This window comes from Mastacembelus armatus, chromosome 6 (assembly GCF_900324485.2).
Source record: "Mastacembelus armatus chromosome 6, fMasArm1.2, whole genome shotgun sequence".
In the NCBI taxonomy this organism is placed as follows: Eukaryota; Metazoa; Chordata; class Actinopteri; order Synbranchiformes; family Mastacembelidae; genus Mastacembelus; species Mastacembelus armatus.
In genome coordinates, this window is record NC_046638.1 from 3,233,845 (window position 1) to 3,260,032 (window position 26,188).

Below are 26,188 nucleotides of genomic sequence, written 5' to 3' on the forward strand. Positions count from 1 at the left end.
ACTAAAGCTATCTGCAGCTGAGCCCTGGCCAGATTATCAAAGTTTAATCAGCATGTTTGTCACTCAGAATAACTTTTTTTCCAGAGAGGACAGCTGTGTCATTTTCAGGAGAGTAAGGTAACGCTGGTGCATGGGAACACTCCACCTGTCACCTGATGATATTAGGACACTAGAAAAACTGGTGCCTCACACACATGTGGCCCCTGAACGGTCTGGACACAGGCAAAATGAAAGGCCTCTGGTTGCTGCTGGTGCTTGTGGCTGTGGCCAACGCTGAGCGGGTCTTTGTTGGGTATGTTTATCTGTGCACAATGAAGGAAGAAATAATTACTGAGCTTTGAGCTTTAACACTGAAATTCACTGATTTGCACTTGTTGTGAAAGGTGTCAGTATTCTTTTTTATATGAACGCTGACATTTAAAGCCACCTAGGGGTTCAATAGCTTCCACTGCAGGCAGTTTGTTAATCTACTTAACATTTCCTTTCTTTTGTACTCACCTCAAGAACGCCAGTACTATAGTGTATGTTATTGACATGATAAAATAACTTCATCGATATTTGTGGCACCAAACAACCATTTACTATTGTCAGAAGAAATTTAAATTAAAACTTGCCATGAAGCCATTTGTGAACTTTGCAGCTGTGCTATAGTAATTAAACAAGCTAATCTGGTTATTTCTTTACAAATTAAATAACTGTTAGACCAGAATAAACCTCATTTAGGCATTCAAATTTAAAGAAAGTAGAAAGAAACTGGAGTCTTAGCTCTAAAATTAAAATATTCAGAGACTTAATTACATGGGATTCCTTGCTTGGATGGCCGCTGTTCAGCATGTGTAATAGCTACCAAGCTGAAAAAGTAAATTGGTATTCAGTGTGTAGAACATGATTAGGATTTATGTTTAGACAAAGGTCAAGTCCTAATTACAGTCCTATTAAAAAGAATTGGAGCTCTTTTGTATAATTAATTGCTTGTTATATTGGTAAGCAAAGAATTAAATGTCCTTCTGCTGCTGAGCTCACTGTTGATTGTTGTGCATAAGTGCATCAACTAAGAACCCACAATAATAATGTTCAGAGATTGAAATGATTTTCTTGCAGAGATCAAGTCATCAGGGTCAATGTACAGTCTGAGGAAGACGTCCAATTCCTGCAGGCTCTGGAGGCCCAGCAGGAGTGGGAGGTATGTAAGCTCAAACACACACAGTACAAACACCTACATCCAGGTTTTCTCAGCTGCTTGTGCCAAACAGTTTCTCATCAACCTCCCAGAAGTACAAAAAGCAAAGGACATTCAGCCTGAAATAATCCACTTATGAGTCTATGTGGGTTGAAGTTTAACGGAGTCATCTCGTCTTGTGTCATGTCAGATACTCAGAGAGGCCTGGTGCTTCAACCTTTACAAATCAAGAGATTTACCTTTTCTATTATTTTCTTCTATATATGACAAGTTTTGCTTCTCTAATGTGTAAATTAGTATGTGAAAGGAGACAAGTGTAAACAATAAATGTCTAACATAACTGGAGAAAATCTTGGAGTTGACTCCGATTAGAATAATCATTCAGAAATTCTAGGTTTTATTTATAGCTTTGACTGTAGGTTTCAGAGATAAAGTATTTGGCATTTGCACACATGCAGAAAACAAACACGAAGGAATGAATCCATCCTGTGTTTTTCAATGATTTTCTGATCTCAGCTGGATTTCTGGCTCCACCCGGTCTCCCCTGAGCTTCCTGTTGACATCCGAGTGCCTCGCTCCAGTTTGAGTGCTGTAAAAGAGTACCTCCATGCCCACAACATCCACTTCACTGTCATCATCGACAACCTTCAGGTCTGTAATCTCCCTTTCCATTATAATCTGATCAGTGGTCTGGCGTCTCAGGGTCCTGATTATAGTGTGCTGAGTTTTAATTAGATTTTGAAATGAAATGAAGACAAGGCTGAATTTGAATCTTGTCACATGTAGGAGCTTCTTGATGAGGAGAAAGCTGAGATGGAGGAGAACCAGATGAAGGAGCGCAGCACCAGGAGCTTCGACTTTGGAGCCTATCACACTCTGGAAACAGTAAGGAAGTAATCATGTTCAAGACACACAGTATGTAATCGCATCTCCAAATCAACATTAACACTAGTAGGACAAATGATATTATATACTGTGTAGACAGGCCTGTGTTTGCACTACAGGTGCCTTTGTATTGAGCACCAGAAGAGCCACATTTGTCTGTATTGTAATACCCACCCTGACTCCCCATACAGATCTACAGCTGGATGGACACGCTGGTGGCTCAGCACCCTAACCTGGTCACCAAACAGGAAATTGGGAGATCCTATGAGAACAGACCTATGTATGTGCTCAAGGTATGATAATAATCCCTGTTACAGTACAAGACGTGTTTAGCTTGTGCACACATCTGTAAGTACCTGTTAACTAGAATTTATTTCTTTAACCACTTAACCTCTTTAATGGCAACTTATAAGAAAGATAAGGTATGTCATACACACACTGGGGGAAACTTAAGATGACATTTGTGTAGCTGCGTTAATAATATTTAGGATTAATTCAAATTGACTTTGTATTTAGTTCAGCACTGGCGGTTCCAAGCGTCCTGCTATCTGGATCGACGCAGGAATTCACTCCAGAGAATGGGTGACTCAGGCCACAGGAGTGTGGACCGCCAACAAGGTACAGCATGTCAACAATTAAACTGATATGTGCTGGAGCTCTTTGAGAAGTTGTAAAAAAAAATGTGAGAAAGAAAAGGATCTTAGCGGTGGATCTTGAAAGTCTCAGGATGACAAATCATGTGAATCTTAATAAGAGAAAATGTCTTTACATTTGATGACCTGGACATCAGTATGGTGCTTTATTGATTGAAAATAATTTTTAATCAGTAATTAAAAATATTCTTTAGTACTTGTACTTTTAATTGTACTGATCTGTAACTTATATATTATTATTCTTGTTTCTAGACTTATCAGTTTGTGTCAAATCGATGAGAGTGCAGTTTATTCTTACATTTCTTCCTATTAGCGTCTGGTGAATCTTTTTTTTTCTCCTCTACATCACGTTCAGCTGCAGACATTGTCACTATATAGCTTAAATTCAGAAAATATGAAAGAATGTTTTCAATTTTGAGCGTTTACACAATGTGATGTGTTCTTTTTTTAGATTGCCACTGATTATGGTAGAGATACTTCATTGACCTCCCTTCTGAACACCATGGACATTTACATGCTGATCCTGGCCAACCCTGATGGCTATGTTTACACCCACACCAATGTATGTCACTGGCACTCAGTACAAACAAAGCTACAAATTAATTGCACAGATTTTCTGGTTTATAATGAAAATGTTTTGTGTGTGTTTATGAGAAGAGGAATGTGATATGAGTCACACAGTTTGAAATCATGTTTAATGCATGTACAGTGAATTCCTCACCACACAATAATGCACTGACCATTGGACTGATACATACTAACAAGCTGTCTGATGTACAGAACCGCATGTGGCGCAAGACTCGCTCCAAGTTCTCAGGCTCTGTGTGCCGAGGAGCCGACCCCAACAGGAACTGGGATGCTGGATTTGGCGGTCAGTATAGTGAATGTGTCTTTTTTGACAACAGTGCATCTTTTTTGTGAGTTTTTGTTGTAGACGTTCATGTTTGTCACTAGCAGACCTGAGTAAAAATATGTTTTCTGGAGACACTGAGATAAAAATCACCCGCCACATTCATCTATACACCATTTTTTGTGGGTGAAAAATGAATGCTTTAGTTTTACACAATTTTTTGTCTTTACCTTTTTTCTTAAAAAGACTAACTTGCTTGTAATACTATATCTATTAAAGCTATTAAAACAACATTTAATGTTGAGCTTTAACTGGTTATACATTATGTGTGTTCATCTTCTATTGAAAGTCTTGAAAGCAACATGTGAACAGTGGCCACTTTCTTAAGGACAATCTGATGGGAGTCTGCCTTAAATTGTATCTTTACAATGATAATACTAAGTTTTTATTGACATTATTATTTCTCAGCAATACGTTTCATTTTAAATTCTTCCCTCCAGGCCCTGGTGCCAGTAATAACCCCTGCCTTGATACTTACCATGGCCCTTCAGCTCACTCTGAGATCGAAGTGAAGAATGTGGTGAACCTGATCAAGAGCCACGGCAACTTTAAGTCCTTCATCTCTGTCCACGCCTACTCCCAGCTGCTCATGTACCCCCACGGCTATTCCTGCAACAATGTGCCTGATCAGCCTGAGCTGGTAAGGAGGGAGAATTTGGAGTAAACTGTGAGGAGACACATGGTAAATTAATCTGACACTAATTTGCACTGTGAATGCAAAACTGTGCAAAGAGAGACCAGTTGTGTGAATAATAAAAGGCACATGTCTATACCCTTTGTCCTTATAATGTTCACTCCTGCACCTGTATTATGCTGTTTGTGCAGTTTTGCCCAACTACAGTATTATGTCTACTGTTTGTTCCCTATAGGACTCTGTTGGCAAAGCAGCAGTGCAGAAACTTGCCTCCCTCTATGGCACTTCCTACAAGGTTGGAAGCATCTGCAAAATCATCTGTAAGCAACTTAGTAGTTACTCAAATGGCAGAAAAATGTTGATGTAATCAAGATAGATAATCACTGGGTGAAAATAAGTACATAGACTCAAATATGGTATAATATTTGTAGGGTATAAATATTATGCTACCTTCTACTTTTACGCTACCACAGTTTATTTTGAAGTTTAGTAAAAAGTAGTTGCTAGTGACAAATGATCAGCCTTTTAAATATGAGGTACTGTATACTGTGTTTAAACTACCAATAGAAAAAAAAGTTTAATTTGGTTCCAAATTTTACATTAGCAATAAATAACATTATACTAGTAATATAACAGTATATACAATACTGTAACATTTGATATTTTAGTAAAATTTGGGACTTTTACTACTACACTATAGAAGCACTGCCTTCTCTCTTTCTCTCCTCTCAGATCAAGCCAGTGGGGGCAGCATTGACTGGTCCTACGATGTGGGCATCAAATACTCCTTTGCCTTTGAGCTGAGGGACACCGGCCGCTATGGTTTCCTCCTGCCGGCCAATCAGATCATCCCCACCGCTGAGGAGACCTGGCTGGCTCTGAAGCACATCCTGGAGTATGTCCGTGACCATCCTTATTGATGGGTGTAACTGTGACTAGAGAACAAACTTTAAAATAAACAGATTAATAGATGCTGATTTATGACAACTGACTTAATTTTTGACCAATAAATCATCAATATGTTTTCCAGGTGTTTCTGTGCACTTTTTGTGCACCTCTGTTCAGTTACTAACACCATATACAGTTTTACTTGTGACTTATACTGACAATGTATTAAATACTTTGCTTGGGTTGTAGTTATTTGACTAAGCCCATTAAAAATGTTAAAACTCATTTTATTTTTTATATTAATTTAAATATTCCCTGGACAAATGTCCAAAAAGCACAAAATGAACTCCGGACTTTCTTCAGTATATTCAGACTTGAGATGTAAATCAATCTTCTACATTAAGGTGATTGATATGCGAATTTGAGTGTGCTCAGGCATTTGAGTCTGGTACATAAATGTGAGCAACATTGCCTTACACGTGTTTATTTAAAGCACTGTCATAGTCACATAGGTCAAAGCCGTGTTTGTTAAATGTCCAGGGCTAGTATTTGAAGATATGCAACTTCACTGTTTTCAATACCTACAAATAACCAAAACAACAAGTAAACACTAGTAATATAATCACTAATGAAGTGTTTATACCACATTTGTAAAAGTCTGAAAAATGTGTGTGTAACACAAAGTCATGACTTCTGTATTGCTATATTTTAAGCCATACTTATTGTGCTGTATTGGTCTGAATTTAATACATTTGCTGAATTAAAGTAAATTGGTGTCCAAGAAGTGCCACAGTTGGCATTTTTAAACAGTAATGTTTGTGAACACAACACCAAAACTGATCAGTAAAAATATGAAAAGTTAGATTTACTTAGATATTTGTACATTAAGGACCCCTAAGAGGCTTTAATGTTTTACCTAGAAAACTGTCTTTTTTTACTATGTAAAAAACTTTAAATTGTAGATGAAAATAACTTTTAATTCCAATTGAGTAGACATTGACATAGTGACAGTTTACAAATTACATTACTTTATAAGTAAAACTCTTAACAAAAGGAACAAGGGACATGTAGTTCCTTTGCCTGTTTAATGGGGCAGAACAAGGGAAATGTAGTTTATTCTGCAAATGCTTCCCGCCTTTCAAGTGTCAGTTTTTGCTGATTCACTTCAGCGAACTCGGAATTAAAATGGGTTATCTGAAACAAATTGATATCGAAAACTTCAAGTCATGGCGGGGAAAGCAAATTATCGGTCCCTTCATGCGATTCAATTGCATAATTGGCACAAATGGCTCTGGTAAGTGAAGTCCAGGAGGTTGATGCTAGTTAGCTGCCGTTTCAAATTGTTATAGTTAACGCTTAGCTAACGCTACATGCTAACATCTAGCGTTAGCATGTAGCGTTAGCTCTTTTTATCTAACGTTACCTTAGCTAACTAGCTAGCTACTTGGAAATGACTACATGTAATTTCAACGAAATTAAAGTCATACAGTGTTTTAGCAGCAGTTAGTGTTAGTTTTACAATGTTAATCTTAAAGTTAAATTTAGACAGCACACTGCTGGCGTTCTTGTTCTTTCAGCAGTTAGCTAGCTATGCAATGATCTAGCTAACTATATTAGCTAATGGCAGTTTAAGCGAAAGGATATTTAGCTTGAATTAATGATAATAAAGTGAAACCAATTTTCCATTTTATGGCTATAGCTGTTAACTAATGTTACTTTCAGACAATAAATAGCAATAACTGCTTTTGAGATGTCCATTTGTGTTTTTAACTAAATTTACAAAAGGTCCCATTAACTGGGAAGTGTTGCATATTGCATGAGTTGTGAACTAACTTCAATGTTGTATACAATGTTAAAATTCAAATAACTTATTAAGATGAGCGATTTGAGAAAAACGTTAAGACTCTCTAATCAAACTAGGAAAGTCCAATATCATGGATGCCCTGAGCTTTGCCATGGGGGAGCGGGTTGTCTATCTTCGAGTGAAACACCTCAAAGACCTGATCCATGGAGCCCACATCGGGCAGCCCGTGTCCGACACCGCTAGTGTCGCCATGCGGTACTGCAACGATGAAGATGAAGAGACTGTCTTCTGTCGGAGTATCATTGGTGAGTTCAGGCTGAGTTGAAAATTCATTACATTACAATTAACTGCTGAGGATGTCTCATTCTGCACGTGCCAGGGTGGAGTCTTCAGGAAGTTCCTAATGTGATAAAAGTGTATTTGTAATTACATTGATAATATCTTTCATCCACACATCTAAACCAAACATTTGCACAATACAGTACATGAGTCTTTTTATGGTCAAATTTTAACTGGCATTAATTTTATTTTCCAGGGGACTCCTCTGACTATTGGATCAATGGTCAGCATGTTACTTTTGCTAAATACACAGAGGAGCTTGAGAAGATTGGCATTGTGACCAAGGCTCGAAACTGTCTGGTGTTCCAGGTAAAATGGGATTTCACTGAAGTTTCTTTCAGTATGTAAATCATTTTTTATGGTACATTTCCAAAGTATTATAAAGTGCTTTAACTAAAAAATGATAGATGAATAATCAGAAGCTGAAAGAGCGCTTCAACACATAAAAAAATGAAAGGAAACATGAGAGTCGCTTCATTGACAAAATAATTAAAATATGGGAAAAATTTTAGAAGCAGGCACCATAGGGAACCATAGGGAATGGCTGGTAGTAAAAATGCTTTGCAAATTACTCATTGTGCTCCTCATCAGGGGACAGTGGAGTGCATAGCTTTGAAGGACCCCAAGGAGAGGACCAAGATGTTTGAGTCCATCAGTCAGTCGAGAGAGTATGCTGCAGAGTATGATAGGAAGAAAGCGGCCCTACTGAAGGCCAGAGAGGACACTCAGTTCCACTTCAACAAGAAGAAAGCTGCCACTGTTGAGAAGAAACAGGTGACACAGGAAAAAATAGAGGTAGGTCACACAAATGAACCTAACTACAACTTCTGATACATCCATGCCTGCATTATGATCAGATGCTGGAGACAAACGGACCGCAACCAAGGCGCTGGTGGTCCAATTGTGATGCAATGTCAGGGTGCTGCCAATTACCACAGCCAACGAGTCCATCAGGTCAAAATGAATTTTAAAATGAAACTCAAGTAAACTCAATCTAGATTCTTCCTGGTAAGATATGTGAAAACTTTATGTAGTAGATAACGGCTTTTGCTGCTTGATATAGTGTTCTGGCTTGTTGCTTGAAACTTAATAAGCTCATATGATTTTGGATTGAGGTTTGTTTTTAAGCAAAAATGGCAATTATTTAGTAATTTTCCAGCTTTGATTGTGATGATTTTCTACTTTTCATTCTCTTACAATATTGTAAACTGAATATCAATCAAAATTATTCAAAAGTGTGAGATTTCACCTTGGACTCTGAGACATCTTTTTTATTGCTTTTGAGATTTTGTTCAACGGTTGATAAATTAATAAAGAATATTAACATTAACAAATGAAAGTAATTGTTGGTAGCAGCACTTCATTAGAGTTGTTCCAAATTTGCTTCTGTTCTGCTTCTGCCTTGGTTCAGGTGAGGCAGGCCTCTTCCAGTGCACAATATGTGAGAAGTCATCCAATTTGACTTTAGTGTAACACATTATAATGGACAAGAATCCTTCCTGAGTCGATGCCTGCATTCCTCAGGCTAGTATTGCTAGTAAAATACAGATGTGACGGTAGTACATAACGCACACTCAGCACCATATCAGTTTATGGAAAATAATGTTCTGTACATGTTATCTCACAATTCATGCTGGGCTTCACACTTCTACTGTTTCTGCTGATGTACGGTTAATAGGGGAGGGGGAAATGGAAGTATAATTACATCCTAAATTTCTGACATATGATATGTGGTCACAGAGATGATGCCTGAAGTGTTTAGTTGGACTGTTGATTAGTAGCCTTAGTTTCTCTTGAGCTTTTATTTCCACTGATTGACCAACCCCTTTTTTCCAGGCCCAGAGGTACCAGGCACTGGTGGATGACCTTCAACAAAACCACCTGCAGCTGAGCCTGGCTGAGCTCTACCATAATGAGAAGGACATCAACACCCTTAGTGTCACCCTGAGGCAGAAAGAGCAGGCTGCCACTGCTGTAAACAATAAACTGGTAAACTGGGAGCAGATGGTCAAAAGCCACAAGAAGGAACATGGACGTCTCACTAGAGAGCAGCAGCACATTGAGAAGGAGATCTGGTATGTGTTTTGAGTGTTTTGTAAGAAGGTCAGAAATATGAATTTTTGTTTATTGTGATTTGATTTTAGGTATAGTTCTATGTTACTGTGAAAAAGTATATTTGTCTCTTTATCAGGTATGTTTAAAAGCAACTCTCAGGCTATAGCATCTGTTTAGCTAAATCAGCAACTCTGCCATTACCTAAAATTAACCCAGACCTCATCTGACTCTCTGATTCAGTGCCCAGGAGCATATCCTTTCCCAGTCTCACTCTAAGTACATTAAAGCCAAAGTAAATACCTCCCATCACATGAAGAAAATAGAGGAGGTCCGTAATACCCTGAAGAAGAGTCAGAAGCTGTTGTTGATTAAAGAGCAGAAGGTGGCAGAGGGTCAGCAGGAGATGGGTGAACTGGAGAGGACCTGGAGGAACTACGAGAAGCAGGTCCAGGAGCAGGAAGCCGCCCGTGGGGAGGATGTAGAGCTGGATGAGGATCAGGTAAGTGTGTATCAAACAACACCATCCCCTTTTACCTGGAATGAAAATTAGCATGATGTTAAAATAACTGACAGGTTAGCCCTGTATATAGCCTGAACGCACCAAGGGCAACAAACCATCAAACTGACATAGTCATAGCATCATTATCATGTTTTTGCATGTATTTCTGCTACAGCTAGAGCGATACAAGGAGCTGAAAACACTGGCTCGAAAGCAGGGGGCTGTCCTCAGCCAACAGGCAGAGAAACTGCAGTGGGAGGTGAAAGCGGACTATGAAAAGTTGGCTTTCGACCAGCGGAGAAAGAGGGAAGTGGAGGTACTAACCAAAACATGTATTTTCAATTTAATACAGAATAAATAGCTGCTGACAGGTACTTGTATCTTCTGTAATTTTTATTCCAGATTATGTTTTATATTGCTGAATGTGTGATTTTATATTTTTTATTGAATTAATTTTGAAACTACATCTCCTGTAGGTTAGCATCAGGAACAGCCAGACTCAGCTGGAAGATCTGAAATGCAGAGCAGAGAAGCTAGAGGAGTACAACAAGAAATGCATGTATGTGTATACCTACCTCACCACAAGCCTCATGGCTTGTTATGTTAGGCAGTAAAATGCCATGATGATCAGGGAGATTTAAGCATGTGATTTATCAGTGGCAACATTAATACTTTGACACAGAAGGAAACTCTATGTCTCAGGTTGTCCCTCGAGGAGTACCGTCAGCAGGAGCAGAACCTGACTATAGAGCTGCAGCAGGGCCACCAGCGCAGTGAGGAGGTGAACCGGGAACTGCGCCAGGTGTTGGAGGAGCAGGGGAATGCCCGCCTGTACAGCCATGAGAGCAGACGCCAGCTGCAGCGCAAAGAGATGCTAGAAAAGCTCCACAGACTCTACCCTGAATCTGTGGTAAGAGACAGACAGGAATACTAATTTTACCATTCAACTTTAGTTTACTGAACTGGCAGTAAATCTCTTTTTTTTTTTCAGTGATCAAAAAAATATGAGCGCAAACCACTTTAGTACATAATTAATTTTTTTCCAGTGTCAACAACCTTTTGTTTGTCTTAGTATACTGGTAATATAAGAGCTATTTTTGTACTGCTCAGAAAGTCTGGCTACATATTTAGAGATAAATGTCCTTTTTTTGGAACGTCTGTCCTTGTTTTATAACTGCTTTAGGACGCTCTTTGTTCAATCTGTATTCTGAACCAATTTATGACATTTCCTGTCCCAGTATGGCCGACTCTCTGACTTGTGCAGTCCCATCCATAAGAAGTACCAGCTGGCTGTCACCAAGGTGTTTGGCCGTTACTTGAACTCTATTGTGGTGGCCTCGGAGAAAGTGGCCCGTGAGTGCATCTGTTTCATTAAGGAGGAGCGAGCTGAACCTGAAACCTTCCTGCCCATAGATTACTTGGATGTAAGTTAAAAAAGAAAGGCCTGCCTTATTTGGGAGGTCAAAAATGGTCAAGACATGCTGCTAAAATCTCTTCTATAACACATACAGTAACTGTGTTTAACTGGTTTGTTTCTTTGTCATTGAGAGTGGTAGAGATACATGCCTCGTCACTAATGACCATCACTGCTGCATGTACAGGTGAGCCCTCTGTGTGAACGACTGAGGGAAGTACCTGGTGCCAAGATGGTGGTGGATATTGTACAGGTTACTGCTACTGCAGGTGCTGCCCAGCTGCGAAAAGTGGTGCAGTTTGTCTGTGGCAATGCCTTGGTGTGTGAGACCCTGAGAGAAGCCCGGAGTGTGGCCTTCGACAGGCAGGAGCGCATTAAGGTAAACTTATTTGGAGGAAAATAAAATGGTTATTAGTAGTTAGTTATTATTCATAACTAACTACTAATAACCATTTTATTTTAATGTGCTTTTGCTAGACAGTAGCTCTGGATGGGACACTGTTTGCAAAGTCTGGTGTGATTTCTGGAGGCTCCAGTGACTTGCGGACAAAAGCCTGCTGCTGGGACGAGAAGGACATGACACTGCTGAAGGAACGCAAAGAACAGCTGACAGCAGAACTGCGTGTGAGTCAACACAAAAACATCACATTAAACTTCAGTATTGATATCATCACAGTAAAGGATATCAAGTGTATTGTTTGTTGATGTCCTGCCGAGTAACTAAGCAAGAGTGTCAAGTATGAGACACAAATGGCCTGAAATTTCTTTATATGTGTTTTATAGTTTTATACATCTAGTTTCCTAACAATTAAAGTTTTGTTTTGGTTCTGTGACAGGATCTAATGAGGCTTAAGAGGAAGGAGGCAGATCTAAAACAGATCACTGTTCAGGCTCAGGGTGTTCAGACCCGCCTCAAATACTCGAAAACTGAGCTGGAAAACCTTCGGAAGAAAACCATCCTTAAATGCCAAGCAGTAAGGCCACAGAACTCTGGCATTCTCAAATTTAAAAAAAAATTAAGACCATGTTTTTGACATGGCTATACTGTGTGCATGGCAGCCACTATCACTTAAATCCCAAAGCATATCAGATGTACAGTAATATACTGTATCATGACACAGGGACAGAGGTGATTTGGCATTTAACAGTTTCTCAGGACTTACTCTTGTCTTGTTTGTGCTGCTTATGGTTTTTAGGAGATCTCGCGCATGGAGAGTGAATTAACAAACCTGGAATCTCAGCTTTATATGCAGAAGGAGAGTGTGGAGGCAAAACACGCACAGATGAGGACGATCAGGGATCAGATTGACCAGGTACCACTGTCTGCAGAGTTATCACAACCTCTATCACATATCTTGGACTCTTGTTTTTGCAGTTAAGCCTGAGTTACCAGTAAATTAATCAGCTATTTTCGGTCTCTAATTTTGTTCCATTGTTATGGTGGAAAAGCCTAAAAATTTTAATTAAAATTACTTTTATAAAATCTGACCTGATACAATATCTCATCAGGCTGTATTAAGTCAGAGTAGCTCAATTTCAGAAGCAGATGCACTGGTATACAGTAGGTGTAACACAAAGGGCAACATGGGTATTTAGCCACTAGGGCTGATTAATCGCAGAAACAAATGGAATTTGATGATAACAATTTCAATGGCTACCTGCTTGAGTAGCTGGTAGATGAACTTAATAACCAAATCCCTTACCAGCCCTTGTCATTGGCTTGTTATACTGTGTGTACTTACCAGTGTAGATACTCTGTGAATTTAGATGGAGGACGTCGTATTCTCTGACTTTTGCACTGAGATTGGTGTGGACAACATCCGGGAGTATGAGCAGGAGCGCCTGAAACGACAGACCGAGCGTGACCAGAAACGGTGCGACACACCAGTCCACTTTTCTGTATTAAACTAATCACCAAACACCCAAACTTGATGATAAAAAGAGAGAAACATTTGCTTTACAATACAGTAACATTCTCTATCAGTTCTGTTGCCATGTTTTAATATTGTATAGGACTCTTCATTTTATTGCATTGTAATTTAATAATATAATGTAATGATATGTGTCTATAATGTTCTGTCATATCAATACAAAGGTTTTTTTGCATATACACCATTTCTAACTGTAGTACAGTCATGATATTTGTACACTGTGTATGCAAGCTCTCCTATCTTTTGCACCATAAACACCTAGATATATCTCTCCCTTCAGGCTGGAGTTTGAGAGTCATTGCACTCGGCTGAAAGCACAGATTGACTTTGAAAAAGAACAAGTGGAGCAGCAGAAGAAGAAGCTTCAGAAAATGGAGGAGACCATCGCCAAAGAGGAGAGAACCATAGCTGACCAGAGGAAGGTATCAGGCTTTCCATTCAATTTTGACACCCTTCAGTTTATGATTATGGATTTTCTGCATGTATTTTATCCAGGGTGTCCGCGGATCCTTAAAAAGTCTTAAAAAGTCTTAAATTCCATATTATAAAACTAAGGCCTTAATTAGCATTAAATGTCTTAAATTTGCGTTTCAAAGGTCTTAAAATGAAATCTAACCGACCCCATAAGGAAGATTTTATCTTGAAATCAATTTGAAATCCTTTCGCTTATTTGTTATGCAGAACGAAATAGGCGGAACCTACTAAAATACACGTTTGAGGGGAGTTCATTTAACACATGCTTTACGGCAGCTGCGTGAAAGTTTCAGTCTTTTGCCATGGGTAAATGTAAATTTAATGACAATTGGTTACAAAACCCTAATTTTGGTTAAGTCCAGTTAGTGGCAACGTGTTCGAGGTCCGGTGCAGGCTGTGCAAAAAAATTTAAAACTCGGAACAATGGGTGTGAAAGCTTTGGAGACCCACATGCGGTGTGAATAAGACAAAGCGGCTGCGGAAACCTGTCGGAAAACACCTGGCATTTTATTTTTGTTTTACTCAATAAATCAAATGGTGTGTAAACAGTTTATATCAATAAACAGTGTGTTATGTTAATTGGTTGTATTGTGGGATGTTTTATTTTATTTCTACAAAATTGGTCTTAAATTTTATTCTGCGTGGTATTAAAAAGGTCTTAAAAAGTCTTAAATCTAGCTCTTAGAAACCTGCAGATACCCTGTTATCCTAATTATTGAAATTTAAAACTGAAGTTTCTTTTAGACCTTTCAGCTCAGTGCTTCTGTTCTGTGCAGGATGAAGAGCAGCTGCTGGTCACAGTGGAGGATTGTCAGAACAAATTGCTGGACCTAAAGAACCAGCTGCAGACTAAGAAGAGCCAGGTGGTCACTGCCAAAGTTGAGCTGGACCAGAAAACCCAGAGCCTCCAGGAGATCAACGCGTAACACTGCATTTATATTACTTTCATTTATATTAATGCTTACTCTACTATTATTATTGCCATGACTGCGGCTACTCACTGCTGCTATTAAAACTGCAATTGCTGCTGTTCCCCCTGTCCCAGATCGTAGAGGCATAACAAACCAATTGTGGTTGCTCATATACATTTATGTAAATGCAACTTAATATAGGGAAGGTGGAGAGTCTATAAAGCTGTACCTGTAGAGGTGCAGTCTATGATCTACTGTTTCTTTGTGTTCTGATTACTTTTTACCCTTATTTGATGACCAAATCACAATCCAGCAACAAGTATAAACAGAGCACATAGCACATAGCAGAATTTTAGATGGGAATGTTCTCAATTTGTGTCAGAGAGCTGGTGAGGCTTCAGCGGGAGCTGATCCCTACAGAGGCAGCTTTGGAGCAGAAACGCTTGGCCAGACACAACCTACTGCTATCCTGCAAGATCCAGGGTCTGCCCATCACTCTGCTGTCTGGGAGTCTGAATGAAATCAGTGAGGTGCAGGTAAGACAATAGACCTGGAGAAGTCTGGGCTAAAATGATCACAATTTGATAAGTAAGCTGTTTAAGGCCTTACATTAATCAACGGACTTGAAGCAGTGTCTTATCTGAGGAATGATTCTTATGGTTTGTGCAGCTGGATGTAGAGTCTGAAAGCACCTCAGCCACCATGGACATCTTTGAGAGAGAGGCACATCTAGTCATTGATTACTCTGAACTGGAGGCAGAGGTCAAGGTGAGACATCAAGGCTCATAACACTAATTTTCTCTCTGTTTAATTTTACTGTCAGCATGTACCACAAAACAAGTAAAGCACAGATATAAAATATATGTGCACAGAGACTGCAAACGAAGGAGGAGGTGGAAACCCACCTAGAGAAGCTGAGGGAGTCCATCTCCTCCATAGAGGGAGTGCTGCATCGTGCTACTGCACCCAATCTGAAAGCTCTGGAGAAAATGAAGGAAGTGAAGGATAAGTTACAGGGGGTGACCGAAGGTAATTTTGAAATACAATATAGCTACCATATTCTGCAAAAAAGCATTATCAATCAAAACCACTTTACACCATATATTTAAGAGTGGATTTACAAAATTTGTATATATCTTCTACTGTTGACCACATGGATTTCTACCTGTTGTTCAATTTGTAGTAATTCTAAGTAGTATAGTAACAGTGGATTAATGTTTGTTTCCTCTCCCTTACTAAGCATTTGATGCCAGCACCAAAGCAGCCAGGAAGTGCAGTCAGGAGTTTGAGCAAGTCAGAACTCAGCGCTTCCACCTCTTCAGCCAGTGCTTTGAGCATGTGGCTGTTGTAATCGATCAAATCTATAAAAAAATATGCAGAAACAGCAGCGCACAGGTGAAGTAGCAAAATCTCATCTTCCGCAGAAACACTTATGTTTGTTTTTATTGTGTTTTTCTGCATCAGTGACTTGCCTTCTCCATAGTCACTGTTAAAAGTGTTAAGATGAGCTTAACTTAACTATATGTGACTGACTTAATAATTTTAGCCAACCAACAAGTTTCTTCTGTGTGCATTTCAGAAGTGAATAACAGCATATTGCCATAACCCAGTGGTTGTCTCATGAAGAGCCTAAACATACATAATTCTCTTTGTTATAAAAGTTACATATTTTTTGTAGCCTGCTGTTGGCAGTTACGTTACTGTTTCTTTATGAGATTATTGTATGAGTTTTCAAGTTTAACTTGGTTAACCCTGCAGCAAATCCTGTGTTACAATCATGAACAAGGTGCCTTCCATGACAAGTTCCAATAAAATAAATTAAAATAAGATGCTGCCTGTGATCCAGGCCATTCTGAGTGCAGAAAATCCAGATGAGCCGTACCTTGGAGGCATCAACTACAACTGCGTGGCACCAGGGAAACGCTTCATGTCCATGGACAATCTGTCTGGGGGAGAAAAGGCCATTGCTGCCCTGGCCCTGTTGTTCGCCATCCACAGGTAACCATAGATGCTCCAAAAAATGTATAACATACGTGATTTCATAACATTACAGTACTTCAGATAATACTGAATAGAACAGAATTACATAAATGATTATAATAGTAAGAAATAAGTAAAATAATCTGAAATTAATCTTAGATGACAGTTCATGTACCATAACCCTATTTCCTCAAAAAATGTAACAAAATTAGTGTTTTCTATGACAGTTATTTAGTTGGACAGCTGGATAATTGCCCCATACAGCTGTTCAAAACAAAACAAAAGAGATTGCTTCACAATTGCTGACACGCCATGTTATGTCTTTTAGATAATTCAGTTTTGTCTTTGAGTAAATAACATTTGGAGGTGGTTAACTTGTAATGACTGAGTTTCTAAACTGCTGAATGCACTAATAAAGTAAAGGCTCTGTGATTGAAGAGAGTCCTTTAATACTGTTCTCTTCAGTATCACCAAGCACATGTGAAAAACTCTTCTCTAAAGAGACTCTTGACATCGCCCCTGAATCCTTTCGATCACTCCAGCTTCCATCGTATTTTCTTTTGTACTTTGTTAAATTAAAGGCTTTTTCAGCCTCTTTTGACTGCTATTTTTTCCCTCTGAAGCACTTGTCCTGCTTTATCTCATTTAGCTCTAAACTCACATGCACCAGTTTTCTTTTGCTGTAGCTTTAAAATTTAGCATGTATCAGTGCTTTACTGATTCTGCTGTTTGGCTCTAAGCTTCCGCCCTGCTCCTTTCTTCATCTTGGATGAGGTTGATGCAGCCCTGGACAACTCTAACATTGGAAAGGTAAGTTCTTGCTGAAACCTCATATTAACTTCAGGTGGATTCAATAGTGTGGATTTGGAAATGCATTAAAAATAAATCTTAGAACAGGATTACAGCAAGCAAAAAGCTATTTCCGTTTTTTATTGTTCATTTTATAGTAAGTTGTCCACTATTGGCGTATTTCTATGGGTTATATTTGTGTATATTGTATTTGAGTGTTTTGCTCGTAACCAGGTGACCAGTTTCATTAGGGAGGAGTCCAGGGAGAACATGCAGGTCATTGTCATCTCCCTGAAAGAGGAGTTCTTCTCCAAGGCTGACGCTTTGCTCGGAGTCTATTCAGATGTAATAAACTTTTGTAATATGTTGCAAGTTGAAGAGTAGTTCTCAACTTCTTTATTACATGATAATGCAGTCACCACTACATTGATTTCCTTTGTCTCACAGTTTGATGAATATATGTTCAGCCGCATTTTGACTCTGGACCTGCGTCCCTACCCTCTGGTTGAAGAAGACAATGGGAGTAAGACCAAAAAAGAGCCCAGAGTGCACTGAAGACGTGACTCAGGTAGCCTGAAATCATCTGCGTGAATAACTGTTTTGTTTTGTTTTGTTTTTTAAAAACTAGCAGTTTTTGCCAACATTTTCACCTGTTTGACCAAGTGCAGACAAATGCGGGATCTTAGACCCCACATAATGACTTCTTTGTTCCATTTTTGGCTGTTTTATTGAATTGATTTTGAATTTATTTTTGTAGTTCACTGAAGCGGTAACAGTATAAACCGCTAGCTATTTGGTATCTGACTGGACAGTTCATTTCGTCCATTTAATAGTACCAAATAACAGCATTCACATGGTGGTAAATTCAGTAACATTAAAAGAGATCTGTGTTCATGTTTCTAAGATGTTGTGGTTCTTAACTTCAAGGATGGTTAATGTTATTCCACAATTATCAAATGTTTATTACCGCTTTGTTTTTATTCTTTGCTTAAGTTTTACATTGTACATGATGTGTTTTGTATTTAAAGTTACACCTTTTGGAACTGATGTCCAGTTCATTAAATCTGAAGAGTTGAAGATAATATGTGCTCTTGTTTGTTGCATATTATATTCTGTTTATTATCTGGAGGTCTGGTTGGTCACACATGAGCACAACTACACCAGAAACCTCCAGTTTGAAGTTTAACCAATTTAAAGACCATAATTACACCATTCATAGTGGATTTCTAAGCATTTTTCTCGATAATATTACGGTTTTAGCTAATAATAATGTTATTATTTTTTTGTTTTTAGCAAAAAATAGAAGAAAAAGAAAAATAGTTTAAAGTGATGGGCTCACTGATACCTTAAGACCTCTGCAGCAGTAGGGGGCGGTAAAATTAAGACAGTGATCCCGTGACCAGTATTTACGGAAGTGTTGCCTTAGTAAACTCAACTCTTAGCACTCATTTATTGTCGCATCCCATAATTTTGTAAAAACAGGTTAGCTCGTCAGGCTGCTGACATTATCTGTTTTCTGTTAGCTATTTTAACTGCGAGTTAGCTGCTTTCGCTACAAACAGTCCCGCAAGTACGAATGTTAGCTATGCTAAGTTAGCTAGCTTGTACTCGGCGAAATCAAACTACTGACTTCCAGCTTCTCTGTTTTCGGCATATTTATCGTGTTGGCAGCTCGGTTGTGTTTGGGGGTTTTGTGAAGCCTCTGTGGACGGTTTATCATCACATATTCGGGTTATTTTATTGACCTTTGAGTGGTCGTCGACGAAAAGCTAACTAATCGCTAGCTAAGCTAGCTAGCCAAACGTTAGCACTATGGGAGCCGAACAGAGTGGAGACGCGGAGCACAAACACTCCGATTACAGCTCATCAGGTGACAGCCCCTTCTAACTTTTAAGATGAATATGTGACTTAGCTGTTGGTACTGATGTCTACATTAATTAACTATGGCAGAGTGGGATATCAGCTTTCTCTAAAAGACATGACTGTATCTTTAGCTATATTGTAGACTATACTGCATCACAGTGTATTATATGTTTGACCAGCTAGTGTTTTTAACGTTACGTTTTTGGTGACATAATACTGAAAGCTAACTCAGAAATTGGATACTTTATATGAGTCCTGTTACTGTTGACGCCTTCAGGATAATTTGTTGATGATACTTTTCATCATTGAAGTTTGATATGCTACTTTTACTGGTAATGGTGTATTTTTAAAGTTTTTAAGATTGCTCAAATGGATCACTGTAAACCATAATATGAATAGACATACTACTGATTTTTGCGTGTAACATGGTGAAGATGTGTGAAGGAACTACTGCATGGCCTCTTTAATATTAACTGAAAAGTTGTTATTGCAGTGGTGCCATCTCCAGCAAAGCATAAGGCAAAGATGGACGATATTGTGGTTGTAGCCCAAGGAACACAGTCAATGCGAAATATCCACAATGATCCAGATGTCATAAAGCTTCAAGAAATACCCACTTTTCAGCCCCTTTTGAAAGGTAACTTTTTTGGATTTAATTTAAAATTAATAGGCCATGTTTTGGTCTGAGGTCAACATTCAATAATCCATAATGCCTAAGTGAAAACATGATTTTTGCAAATGTATTAAAAATCCAAAATTGAAATCTCATTTGCTGTGACTCTCCAAACTCCAGTCACCACAAAATAAGATGAAGCCCAAACACAAGAACAAGAACCCAGTGGTCACTTTAACAGAGCATTAGTCATTAAATGTTCCCTGAAGAGATAGGGGAACCTGATACAAGGGTAACCATCTGAGCAACACTCCATCAGTTAGGTCTTTATGGTAGAGTGGTTAGATGCAGTAAAAGGCAGATGACAGCCTGCTTGGCATTTGAGAGTGTAAGATTAGTCTGAGTCTAAGAGTGTTTAAAAATTGTCTGGTCTGATTAGACACAAATGGACGTCTCTGGGCAGAACTCTGGGTACTGTATCTAGTGAACACCAAACACTCTTCATCACCTGGCTAGAGGAGAGAGATTGGTCAGAAATGAGGGATGGATCAATGTATCCAAATACAGAGAGGTCCTTGAAGAAAAACCGGCTCTAAAATGCACTCCAGCTGAGAATGGGATAAAGGTTAACCTTTCCGTATGACCATGACCTAAAGCATACTGCCAAGACAATATTGGAGTGTCTTCAATCTTGTCTGTCTTCTACCATTTAAGTTTTTAGTTTGTCTTCTCTCATCAGGAGAGTAATGTCATTTTCAAATGGTTCCCACCGGCCCATTTTCAAATTCTGTATGGTGACACTAATTGCCACTGCAACCCATTAGTATTGTGTTAGACAGTATATTGAGCCAAGTTTCCTGTGTATGTGCACTCTTAAAATAGCAGGAAGGGTAATTTTGTCAGTTCCTGTGCATTGCTAATTACAATAATTACCAAGTATTACGCACTTGTCAAATGTATTTCTGTTCCAACATGTCCATGTAAGTCATTTGCTCTTTTTACTTCACAGGAGTGCTTAGTGGCCAGACATCACCTAGCAGTGTGTGTCTGGAAAGATTGGATGCTGCTCAGGTTCTGCAGCTCTGTATCCGATACCAGGACCACCTGCACCAGTGTGCTGAGGCTGTGGCTTTTGACCAGAATGCACTGGTCAAGAGAATTAAAGAGGTAAGGCTGGTAAACACATAGTGATTTAGTTTTGATTACATGCTAAACTACTGGTAACTTCATTTTATGTTTGTGTAGTTAATACACAAAGCTGTATCTTTGAAAAACTAGCCTCAAACTTAACATAGTGATATTCATATGATAGACAGTGGTGAAGTAGACATTTGAATTTTTTTCTTTCATCAAAAGAAAGACAATCTCTCTATTCCTCTCTCATCTTTCTCAATTACAGATGGACTTGTCAGTAGAAACCTTGTTCAGCATAATGCAGGAACGCCAGAAACGCTATGCCAAGTATGCTGAACAGATTCAGAAGGTCAATGAGATGTCCATGATCCTGAGACGTATCCAGATGGGAATCGACCAGACGGTGCCACTGATGGAGCGCTTAAACAACATGCTGCCTGAGAGCGAGCGCCTGGAGCCTTTCACCATGAGGCCTGATGGGGATTCTGCCACAAAGTAGCATCCTAAAACTCAGTTCAGCTATATCCTACTCAAGTCTCCAGTCCTCTCTCCAGGAGGAAGTGCAGGTCTGTCCAGCTGTAGGAATACTAAATCTTGTATGTAGTATATCAGGAAAAGTCCTCTAAAAAGTGTGAGACTGCACTAATGATCTCTCCGGGTCGTGACCAGTATTCTTTTACTTAATGCAAGAAGCTTTGCTGATCACACATGCTCTTAACTAGCAGCATTCTTGTTATGTTAGCACTTTTACTCAATATAAAAATATTCATACAAGAGTTTCACCTCAGCTGCTGGCTTCAGGCCACTGAGCAGCTCTACATAGTGTTGTCTGTAAGAGTACCCCAACTGTAGGAGTTATGGGCCTGTAGATATTTACATGTCCTTTTCCTGCAGGGAATCAAACTGGCAATCTTCCAGGCACAGACCTTTTTTGCTGATCTAACAGCAGGGGGGAGCAAATACATTTCAGAGACAAAACTCTGTATGCTTCAAAAACATGTTGTGTTTTATAGAATCAAATATGGGAGTGAGTAACGTAAAGTACCATAAAAAGTTTCACATACACCTGATAAAAAAATCAGAGCTGCTTTGATTCTTTTTGGATCTTGCACTTGATATTATACACATTCTATTGTTTGGGATATGATAATCAGAACGTCCCTAGCCATAGGTTTTGCTCATTGTCTGAAGATTCATTCTGGTAGTGACCGCTTTTCATTTCATGTACAATATCATATTGGGATATTATGAAGAAGAGACTCTTGAAGAGAAAGGATTACTGTCATTGGATTCCCCAAGGCGCATGAAGGTTGTGTACTTTTGAAAAAACTCTTGTTGGACAGACAAAAGGACTGTGTTCTCATGAACTTGTGATATTTTGTTTTATTTGGATAATTTTGCTTGAACAATGAAGATTTTTTTTTCAGCAGGTTGGTACAAAAGATGGATGCAGAGGTGAATAGATAACATTTTATCAAGTTACCCCACTTGTCAATGATGTCTATCCAAACCACGTTTTTAGATAATTGTACCAAATTAGAGCATTAACTTTTTGCTTGTTGTCAGCAACAATACTCAAACATCACTCATACCAAAGATCCTCAAAGCTGTTGAATATTAGGTGGCACTTTAGAAACAGCTGATAATATTTAAGTTTCTTTGAGCAACATTATCACATTAACTTGACTTAAAATGTTGAATTATTTTATGTATAAGTCATGGGCTTTAGTCTTCAACCTTTGTTTCATCCATATTACAGCATGTATTTTCTCACTTACTCCCAAGCTTTCTGGGAAAAATGTCTGTTATTGGGGATATTCCACAAACATTACGGTACAGTACACTCATCTGTCTAGTCTATGTCCAAAAGTCGTCTGGACATTGTTTCTGGAAAGACAATGATGTGAATTGTTAAATATAACTTATCAATGCCTTAGTACCACCAAGAAAATTTACTTTACCTACATGGAAATTTGTGGAAGCAGAAATTTCAGATGTAGACATCTCTACATATACAAACAGGACAAAAGAAGTCAAAACTATTTATGTAGCTAAATACTGCTCTAGATGAGTGATTTTTTTTTTTTTTTTTTTTTTTTACCTCACTGGTCAGTTTGCATTTTGGCAATAAAAAACAAAAACTTAAAAATATACAAAAAAAAAAAAAAAAAACAGTTGTATTATTCTTGCAGCAGTTTTTCATATTGGGCTTTGAGTAAATCCACCAGGGGGTGCCAGACACAACTCAACACAGTCTGGGTTCTTGACACACGTTTTAAAGTCAACATGCAAAAGACTGAGTTTCGGTGAAAATGTAAGAACCGGAGTGTCTGCTGTTGCTGCTCAGTCAGTTACGAGCGGAGGACTTATTGTTTTTCAGCAGATTGGTTAATGATTAATGTGGCAGAGTGATCTAGTAGGGGAAACACTGATTGATGGTAAATAAAATATGTATGTTTTTACTGTTGGCCAGATACATCAAGTAGTAAGGACGTCATTTGGGGGCATTTTTATGATATTTCATAGAGTAAATACATAATTGAGAAAATAATGTTTAGATGAATTGATATAGCATTAGCCCTACTTACTGTGACATTCGCTATTTATCAATATGATACACCTGGAAAATGCATTACTTTACCAACCAGTATCCAGGAGCTCTCAAGTCATTTGGTGCAGCTTTTAATTTTTTAAAACAGCCATTTTAATATTTAAAACTGGCTAGTTGTTTTTATACATATGAAGACCTATAAACATGACTTGATTAGAATATAGTAAATTCGAATGTTGCCCCTTTTGTGGGGGAAAGAAAAATCATAGTATATCAGAAGTGAACATATGTTACAGACCCCATTTCCAGTCACCATAGCATAGTACTGATCAGTCAAACTCCGTATGAATCCCTTCTCTCAATGCCCATTTCTTGTGTTCACCCTTAAGTTGTTAACATCACAGAAGCCTGGGAGCTAAAATACCTGTGACCCAAAATAGTTTAAATAAGCGGCTCCTCTTTGTATTCAGCAGTGGACAGACCTTTTCCCATGAGCAAGTGTAGTCTAATTAGAATAATTGTATTTCTGGTTGAATTTTTTTAATCCGTGTATAAACACACTTACAGCTACAAAGGGTCGTCCGCCGGCTGGTTTGCTTTGAGGTGAAGAATTAGCCCGGTTCGTTGACATAAGGCAGAGACAAGTTTTTGCCGAAATTTAAAGCAGAACTCCCTTGATATGTTATTGCCTTTCATGTGTAAATTAAAATGGGTGAAAAATATTTTAAATGGCCTTCAGGTATTATTTGAACGTTGGAACAGAAATTAAAATTGTCATTGCATTTTGTGGCGAAGAGGTGTAAAAGTTCCTCGGACTCTTTGTAATGAAGAATAGCTCCTGATGCTCAGAGCTGGATATTATTGCCATGCGATGATACAATACGATCTGCCACCAGGAAATTCATTTTCTGAAATGAAAGTGAAATCCAATTTCCCCTGTATACTTCTCATTTGAATATAAATCAAAGGCTGGTTTGTCCCCTTTTTTCTTTCCTGTTTTGCCCACTCAAAATTGAAAACATGAAAATAAGTCTGGGCTTCTTATCGCGTTCATCTTTTAGAGTGAAACGCAAACCATCAAACCATCTCTGGTTGTTTTCCTGCAATAATAGAAGAAGTAATAGAAGAATTGAGTTTCCAGACAGCTTGTATTTTATCCTTTTTTAGCTATGTAATTTGAAAGGCTTAATAGCGCTTTAAACCCCTCCTTTTCACGTAGAAAATAATTAATAGTATGACTTTTGAGTTGTATGACTACAGCGGAAATGATTTGTTTGACTGAAAATTCATTAGCAACTGTTTTGATGACTAATAATTTAAGCCATTTTTTTGAATAGAAATTCCCAAACAGTCTCTTCTTCAAGCTTCTCAGTTGTGAAGAACTATTTCTTTTACTAGGATTTATCAATGATTAAAATAATTATTTTCAGCTGAAACAGCTAGGCTGCCGCTGTCCATGAGTAACAAAAGTGCCACCAACCACCATCTCTAGAGTTCACTCAATCATTTTATCTTTTTGGTTCAGTCTGTACATAAACCGCGGTTTAAAAATGTTATTTTTCAGAGGGGTTATGTGCTGGAGCAGCTGAGTTGAAATTGTTTCAGAGGGATTAAGCTTTTTCAGGCTGTTCAGGCTTCTGAGTCGAGATGTGCTATCAGGAATAATTATATTCTGCCCTTTAAAAAATATGTCTGGTGCTAGGCTCATTAACAGCAAGTCACAGTCAACCTGCAATCAATGCCTTTTCAGTTTTTTTCAAACTACCGTTGTGGAATGGTCATACTTTCACTTTAATATTTTTATAAGTATTTTTGCAAGAGAGCCCAAAGTACGTTATTGTGCTCTTGACAGTAGGTTTAAAAATCATGCTACTCCTTTTATCACACTGAACTCCTGCCATACTCCTACTGTGCCACAGTTAGACCTTCTCTTCTCTGAGCAGGTTTAAGCCACTTGACTCAGGACTATTGTAAATACTGTACCAGTGAATAGCTGGGGGAAAGGCGAGACGTGTCCCATAGATGATTGCCTGTATTGACTTTCATCCTGTAAAATTACCTGGCACTGCTTTTTTATTTGACATCCAGTCACCTCCAGTGATGGATAGTCAGTGGACCCCCCTTCTTGAGTTGCAGCCAAACATTATCCCTCTTACTGGAGACATGAATTCCACCTTAGACCGGAGGATTTCTAATAAAGCATTTTGTTTCTTCATTCTTTTTTCAATGCTCTCAAGAACATTGAGCCGCTACAACAGACCTGGAGTGATGTGCCTTTCCTGCGAAATACCACTTATCTGGAAGTGTTCAGACGGATGACTGTATATGAATTGCATGCATGTCAGAACATCTGGAAATAACATGTTTCATGTTGTCTTCTTTCTGCATCACATATTCACAATGTGATAAGCAGCGTCTAAGGTGGTAGGATCAACATGTCATGACTGTGAAGACTGAGATGCGATTCAAAGCTCAGAAAACTTGCAAGTGGACCTTTGAACTTAAATTATTTGTACTTGGGTGAACAGTAACAGTTAACATATAAATTAAAGATACTCAATATTGTGGGTCTAAGCTTTAAGAAAACCTTACCTTATAGAATGACTTTTTTTATTACCATACTTTACAAGCTGCCATTGTCTCCAGTTGCAACTCTAGAGGTTAAACTTAAAACTTTTTAA

At 38.5% G+C, this 26,188-nt stretch overlaps 3 protein-coding genes across 3 annotated transcripts; all 3 read left to right on the forward strand.

Annotated features, from left to right (window-relative positions):
* The first annotated feature begins 146 nt into the window (after positions 1–146).
* Positions 147–5,286, forward strand: cpa4 (carboxypeptidase A4). Its single transcript, XM_026311243.1, has 11 exons — positions 147–292; positions 1,102–1,183; positions 1,697–1,831; positions 1,967–2,065; positions 2,257–2,358; positions 2,582–2,683; positions 3,170–3,280; positions 3,499–3,589; positions 4,069–4,268; positions 4,498–4,582; positions 4,995–5,286. The coding sequence occupies exons 1-11, from the start codon at positions 195–197 to the stop codon at positions 5,180–5,182; spliced, it is 1,293 nt and encodes a 430-aa protein (XP_026167028.1). The 5' UTR covers positions 147–194; the 3' UTR covers positions 5,183–5,286.
* A 1,049-nt stretch (positions 5,287–6,335) lies between these two features.
* smc1b (structural maintenance of chromosomes 1B) lies at positions 6,336–17,937 on the forward strand. The gene is given in 25 exon segments (XM_026311720.1): positions 6,336–6,444; positions 7,071–7,259; positions 7,490–7,602; positions 7,885–8,088; positions 9,130–9,368; positions 9,589–9,847; positions 10,023–10,163; positions 10,324–10,406; positions 10,550–10,757; positions 11,086–11,271; positions 11,449–11,640; positions 11,739–11,885; positions 12,098–12,235; positions 12,458–12,574; positions 13,029–13,135; positions 13,473–13,614; positions 14,443–14,588; positions 14,960–15,113; positions 15,247–15,345; positions 15,450–15,606; positions 15,818–15,972; positions 16,424–16,575; positions 17,298–17,367; positions 17,581–17,691; positions 17,794–17,937. Coding segments are annotated over 25 exon segments (3,762 nt in total).
* Positions 17,938–18,749: 812 nt separating this feature from the next.
* Positions 18,750–23,755, forward strand: borcs5 (BLOC-1 related complex subunit 5). The gene is made up of 4 exons (XM_026311918.1): positions 18,750–19,216; positions 19,703–19,846; positions 20,832–20,989; positions 21,222–23,755. Exons 1-4 carry the CDS (start codon positions 19,159–19,161, stop codon positions 21,453–21,455), a joined length of 594 nt encoding a protein of 197 aa, XP_026167703.1. The 5' UTR covers positions 18,750–19,158; the 3' UTR covers positions 21,456–23,755.
* Positions 23,756–26,188: the final 2,433 nt, after the last annotated feature.

Coding starts and splice junctions, on each gene's coding strand:
- borcs5 (XM_026311918.1), top strand. CDS start 19,159: ATGGGAGCCGAACAGAGTGGAGACGCGGAGCACAAACACTCCGATTAC. Junction 19,217..19,702: donor CTCCGATTACAGCTCATCAG/GTGACAGCCCCT, acceptor TTGTTATTGCAG/TGGTGCCATCTCCAGCAAAG. Junction 19,847..20,831: donor TTTTCAGCCCCTTTTGAAAG/GTAACTTTTTTG, acceptor TTTACTTCACAG/GAGTGCTTAGTGGCCAGACA.
- cpa4 (XM_026311243.1), top strand. CDS start 195: ATGTGGCCCCTGAACGGTCTGGACACAGGCAAAATGAAAGGCCTCTGG. Junction 1,184..1,696: donor AGGCCCAGCAGGAGTGGGAG/GTATGTAAGCTC, acceptor TTCTGATCTCAG/CTGGATTTCTGGCTCCACCC. Junction 2,066..2,256: donor CCTATCACACTCTGGAAACA/GTAAGGAAGTAA, acceptor CTCCCCATACAG/ATCTACAGCTGGATGGACAC.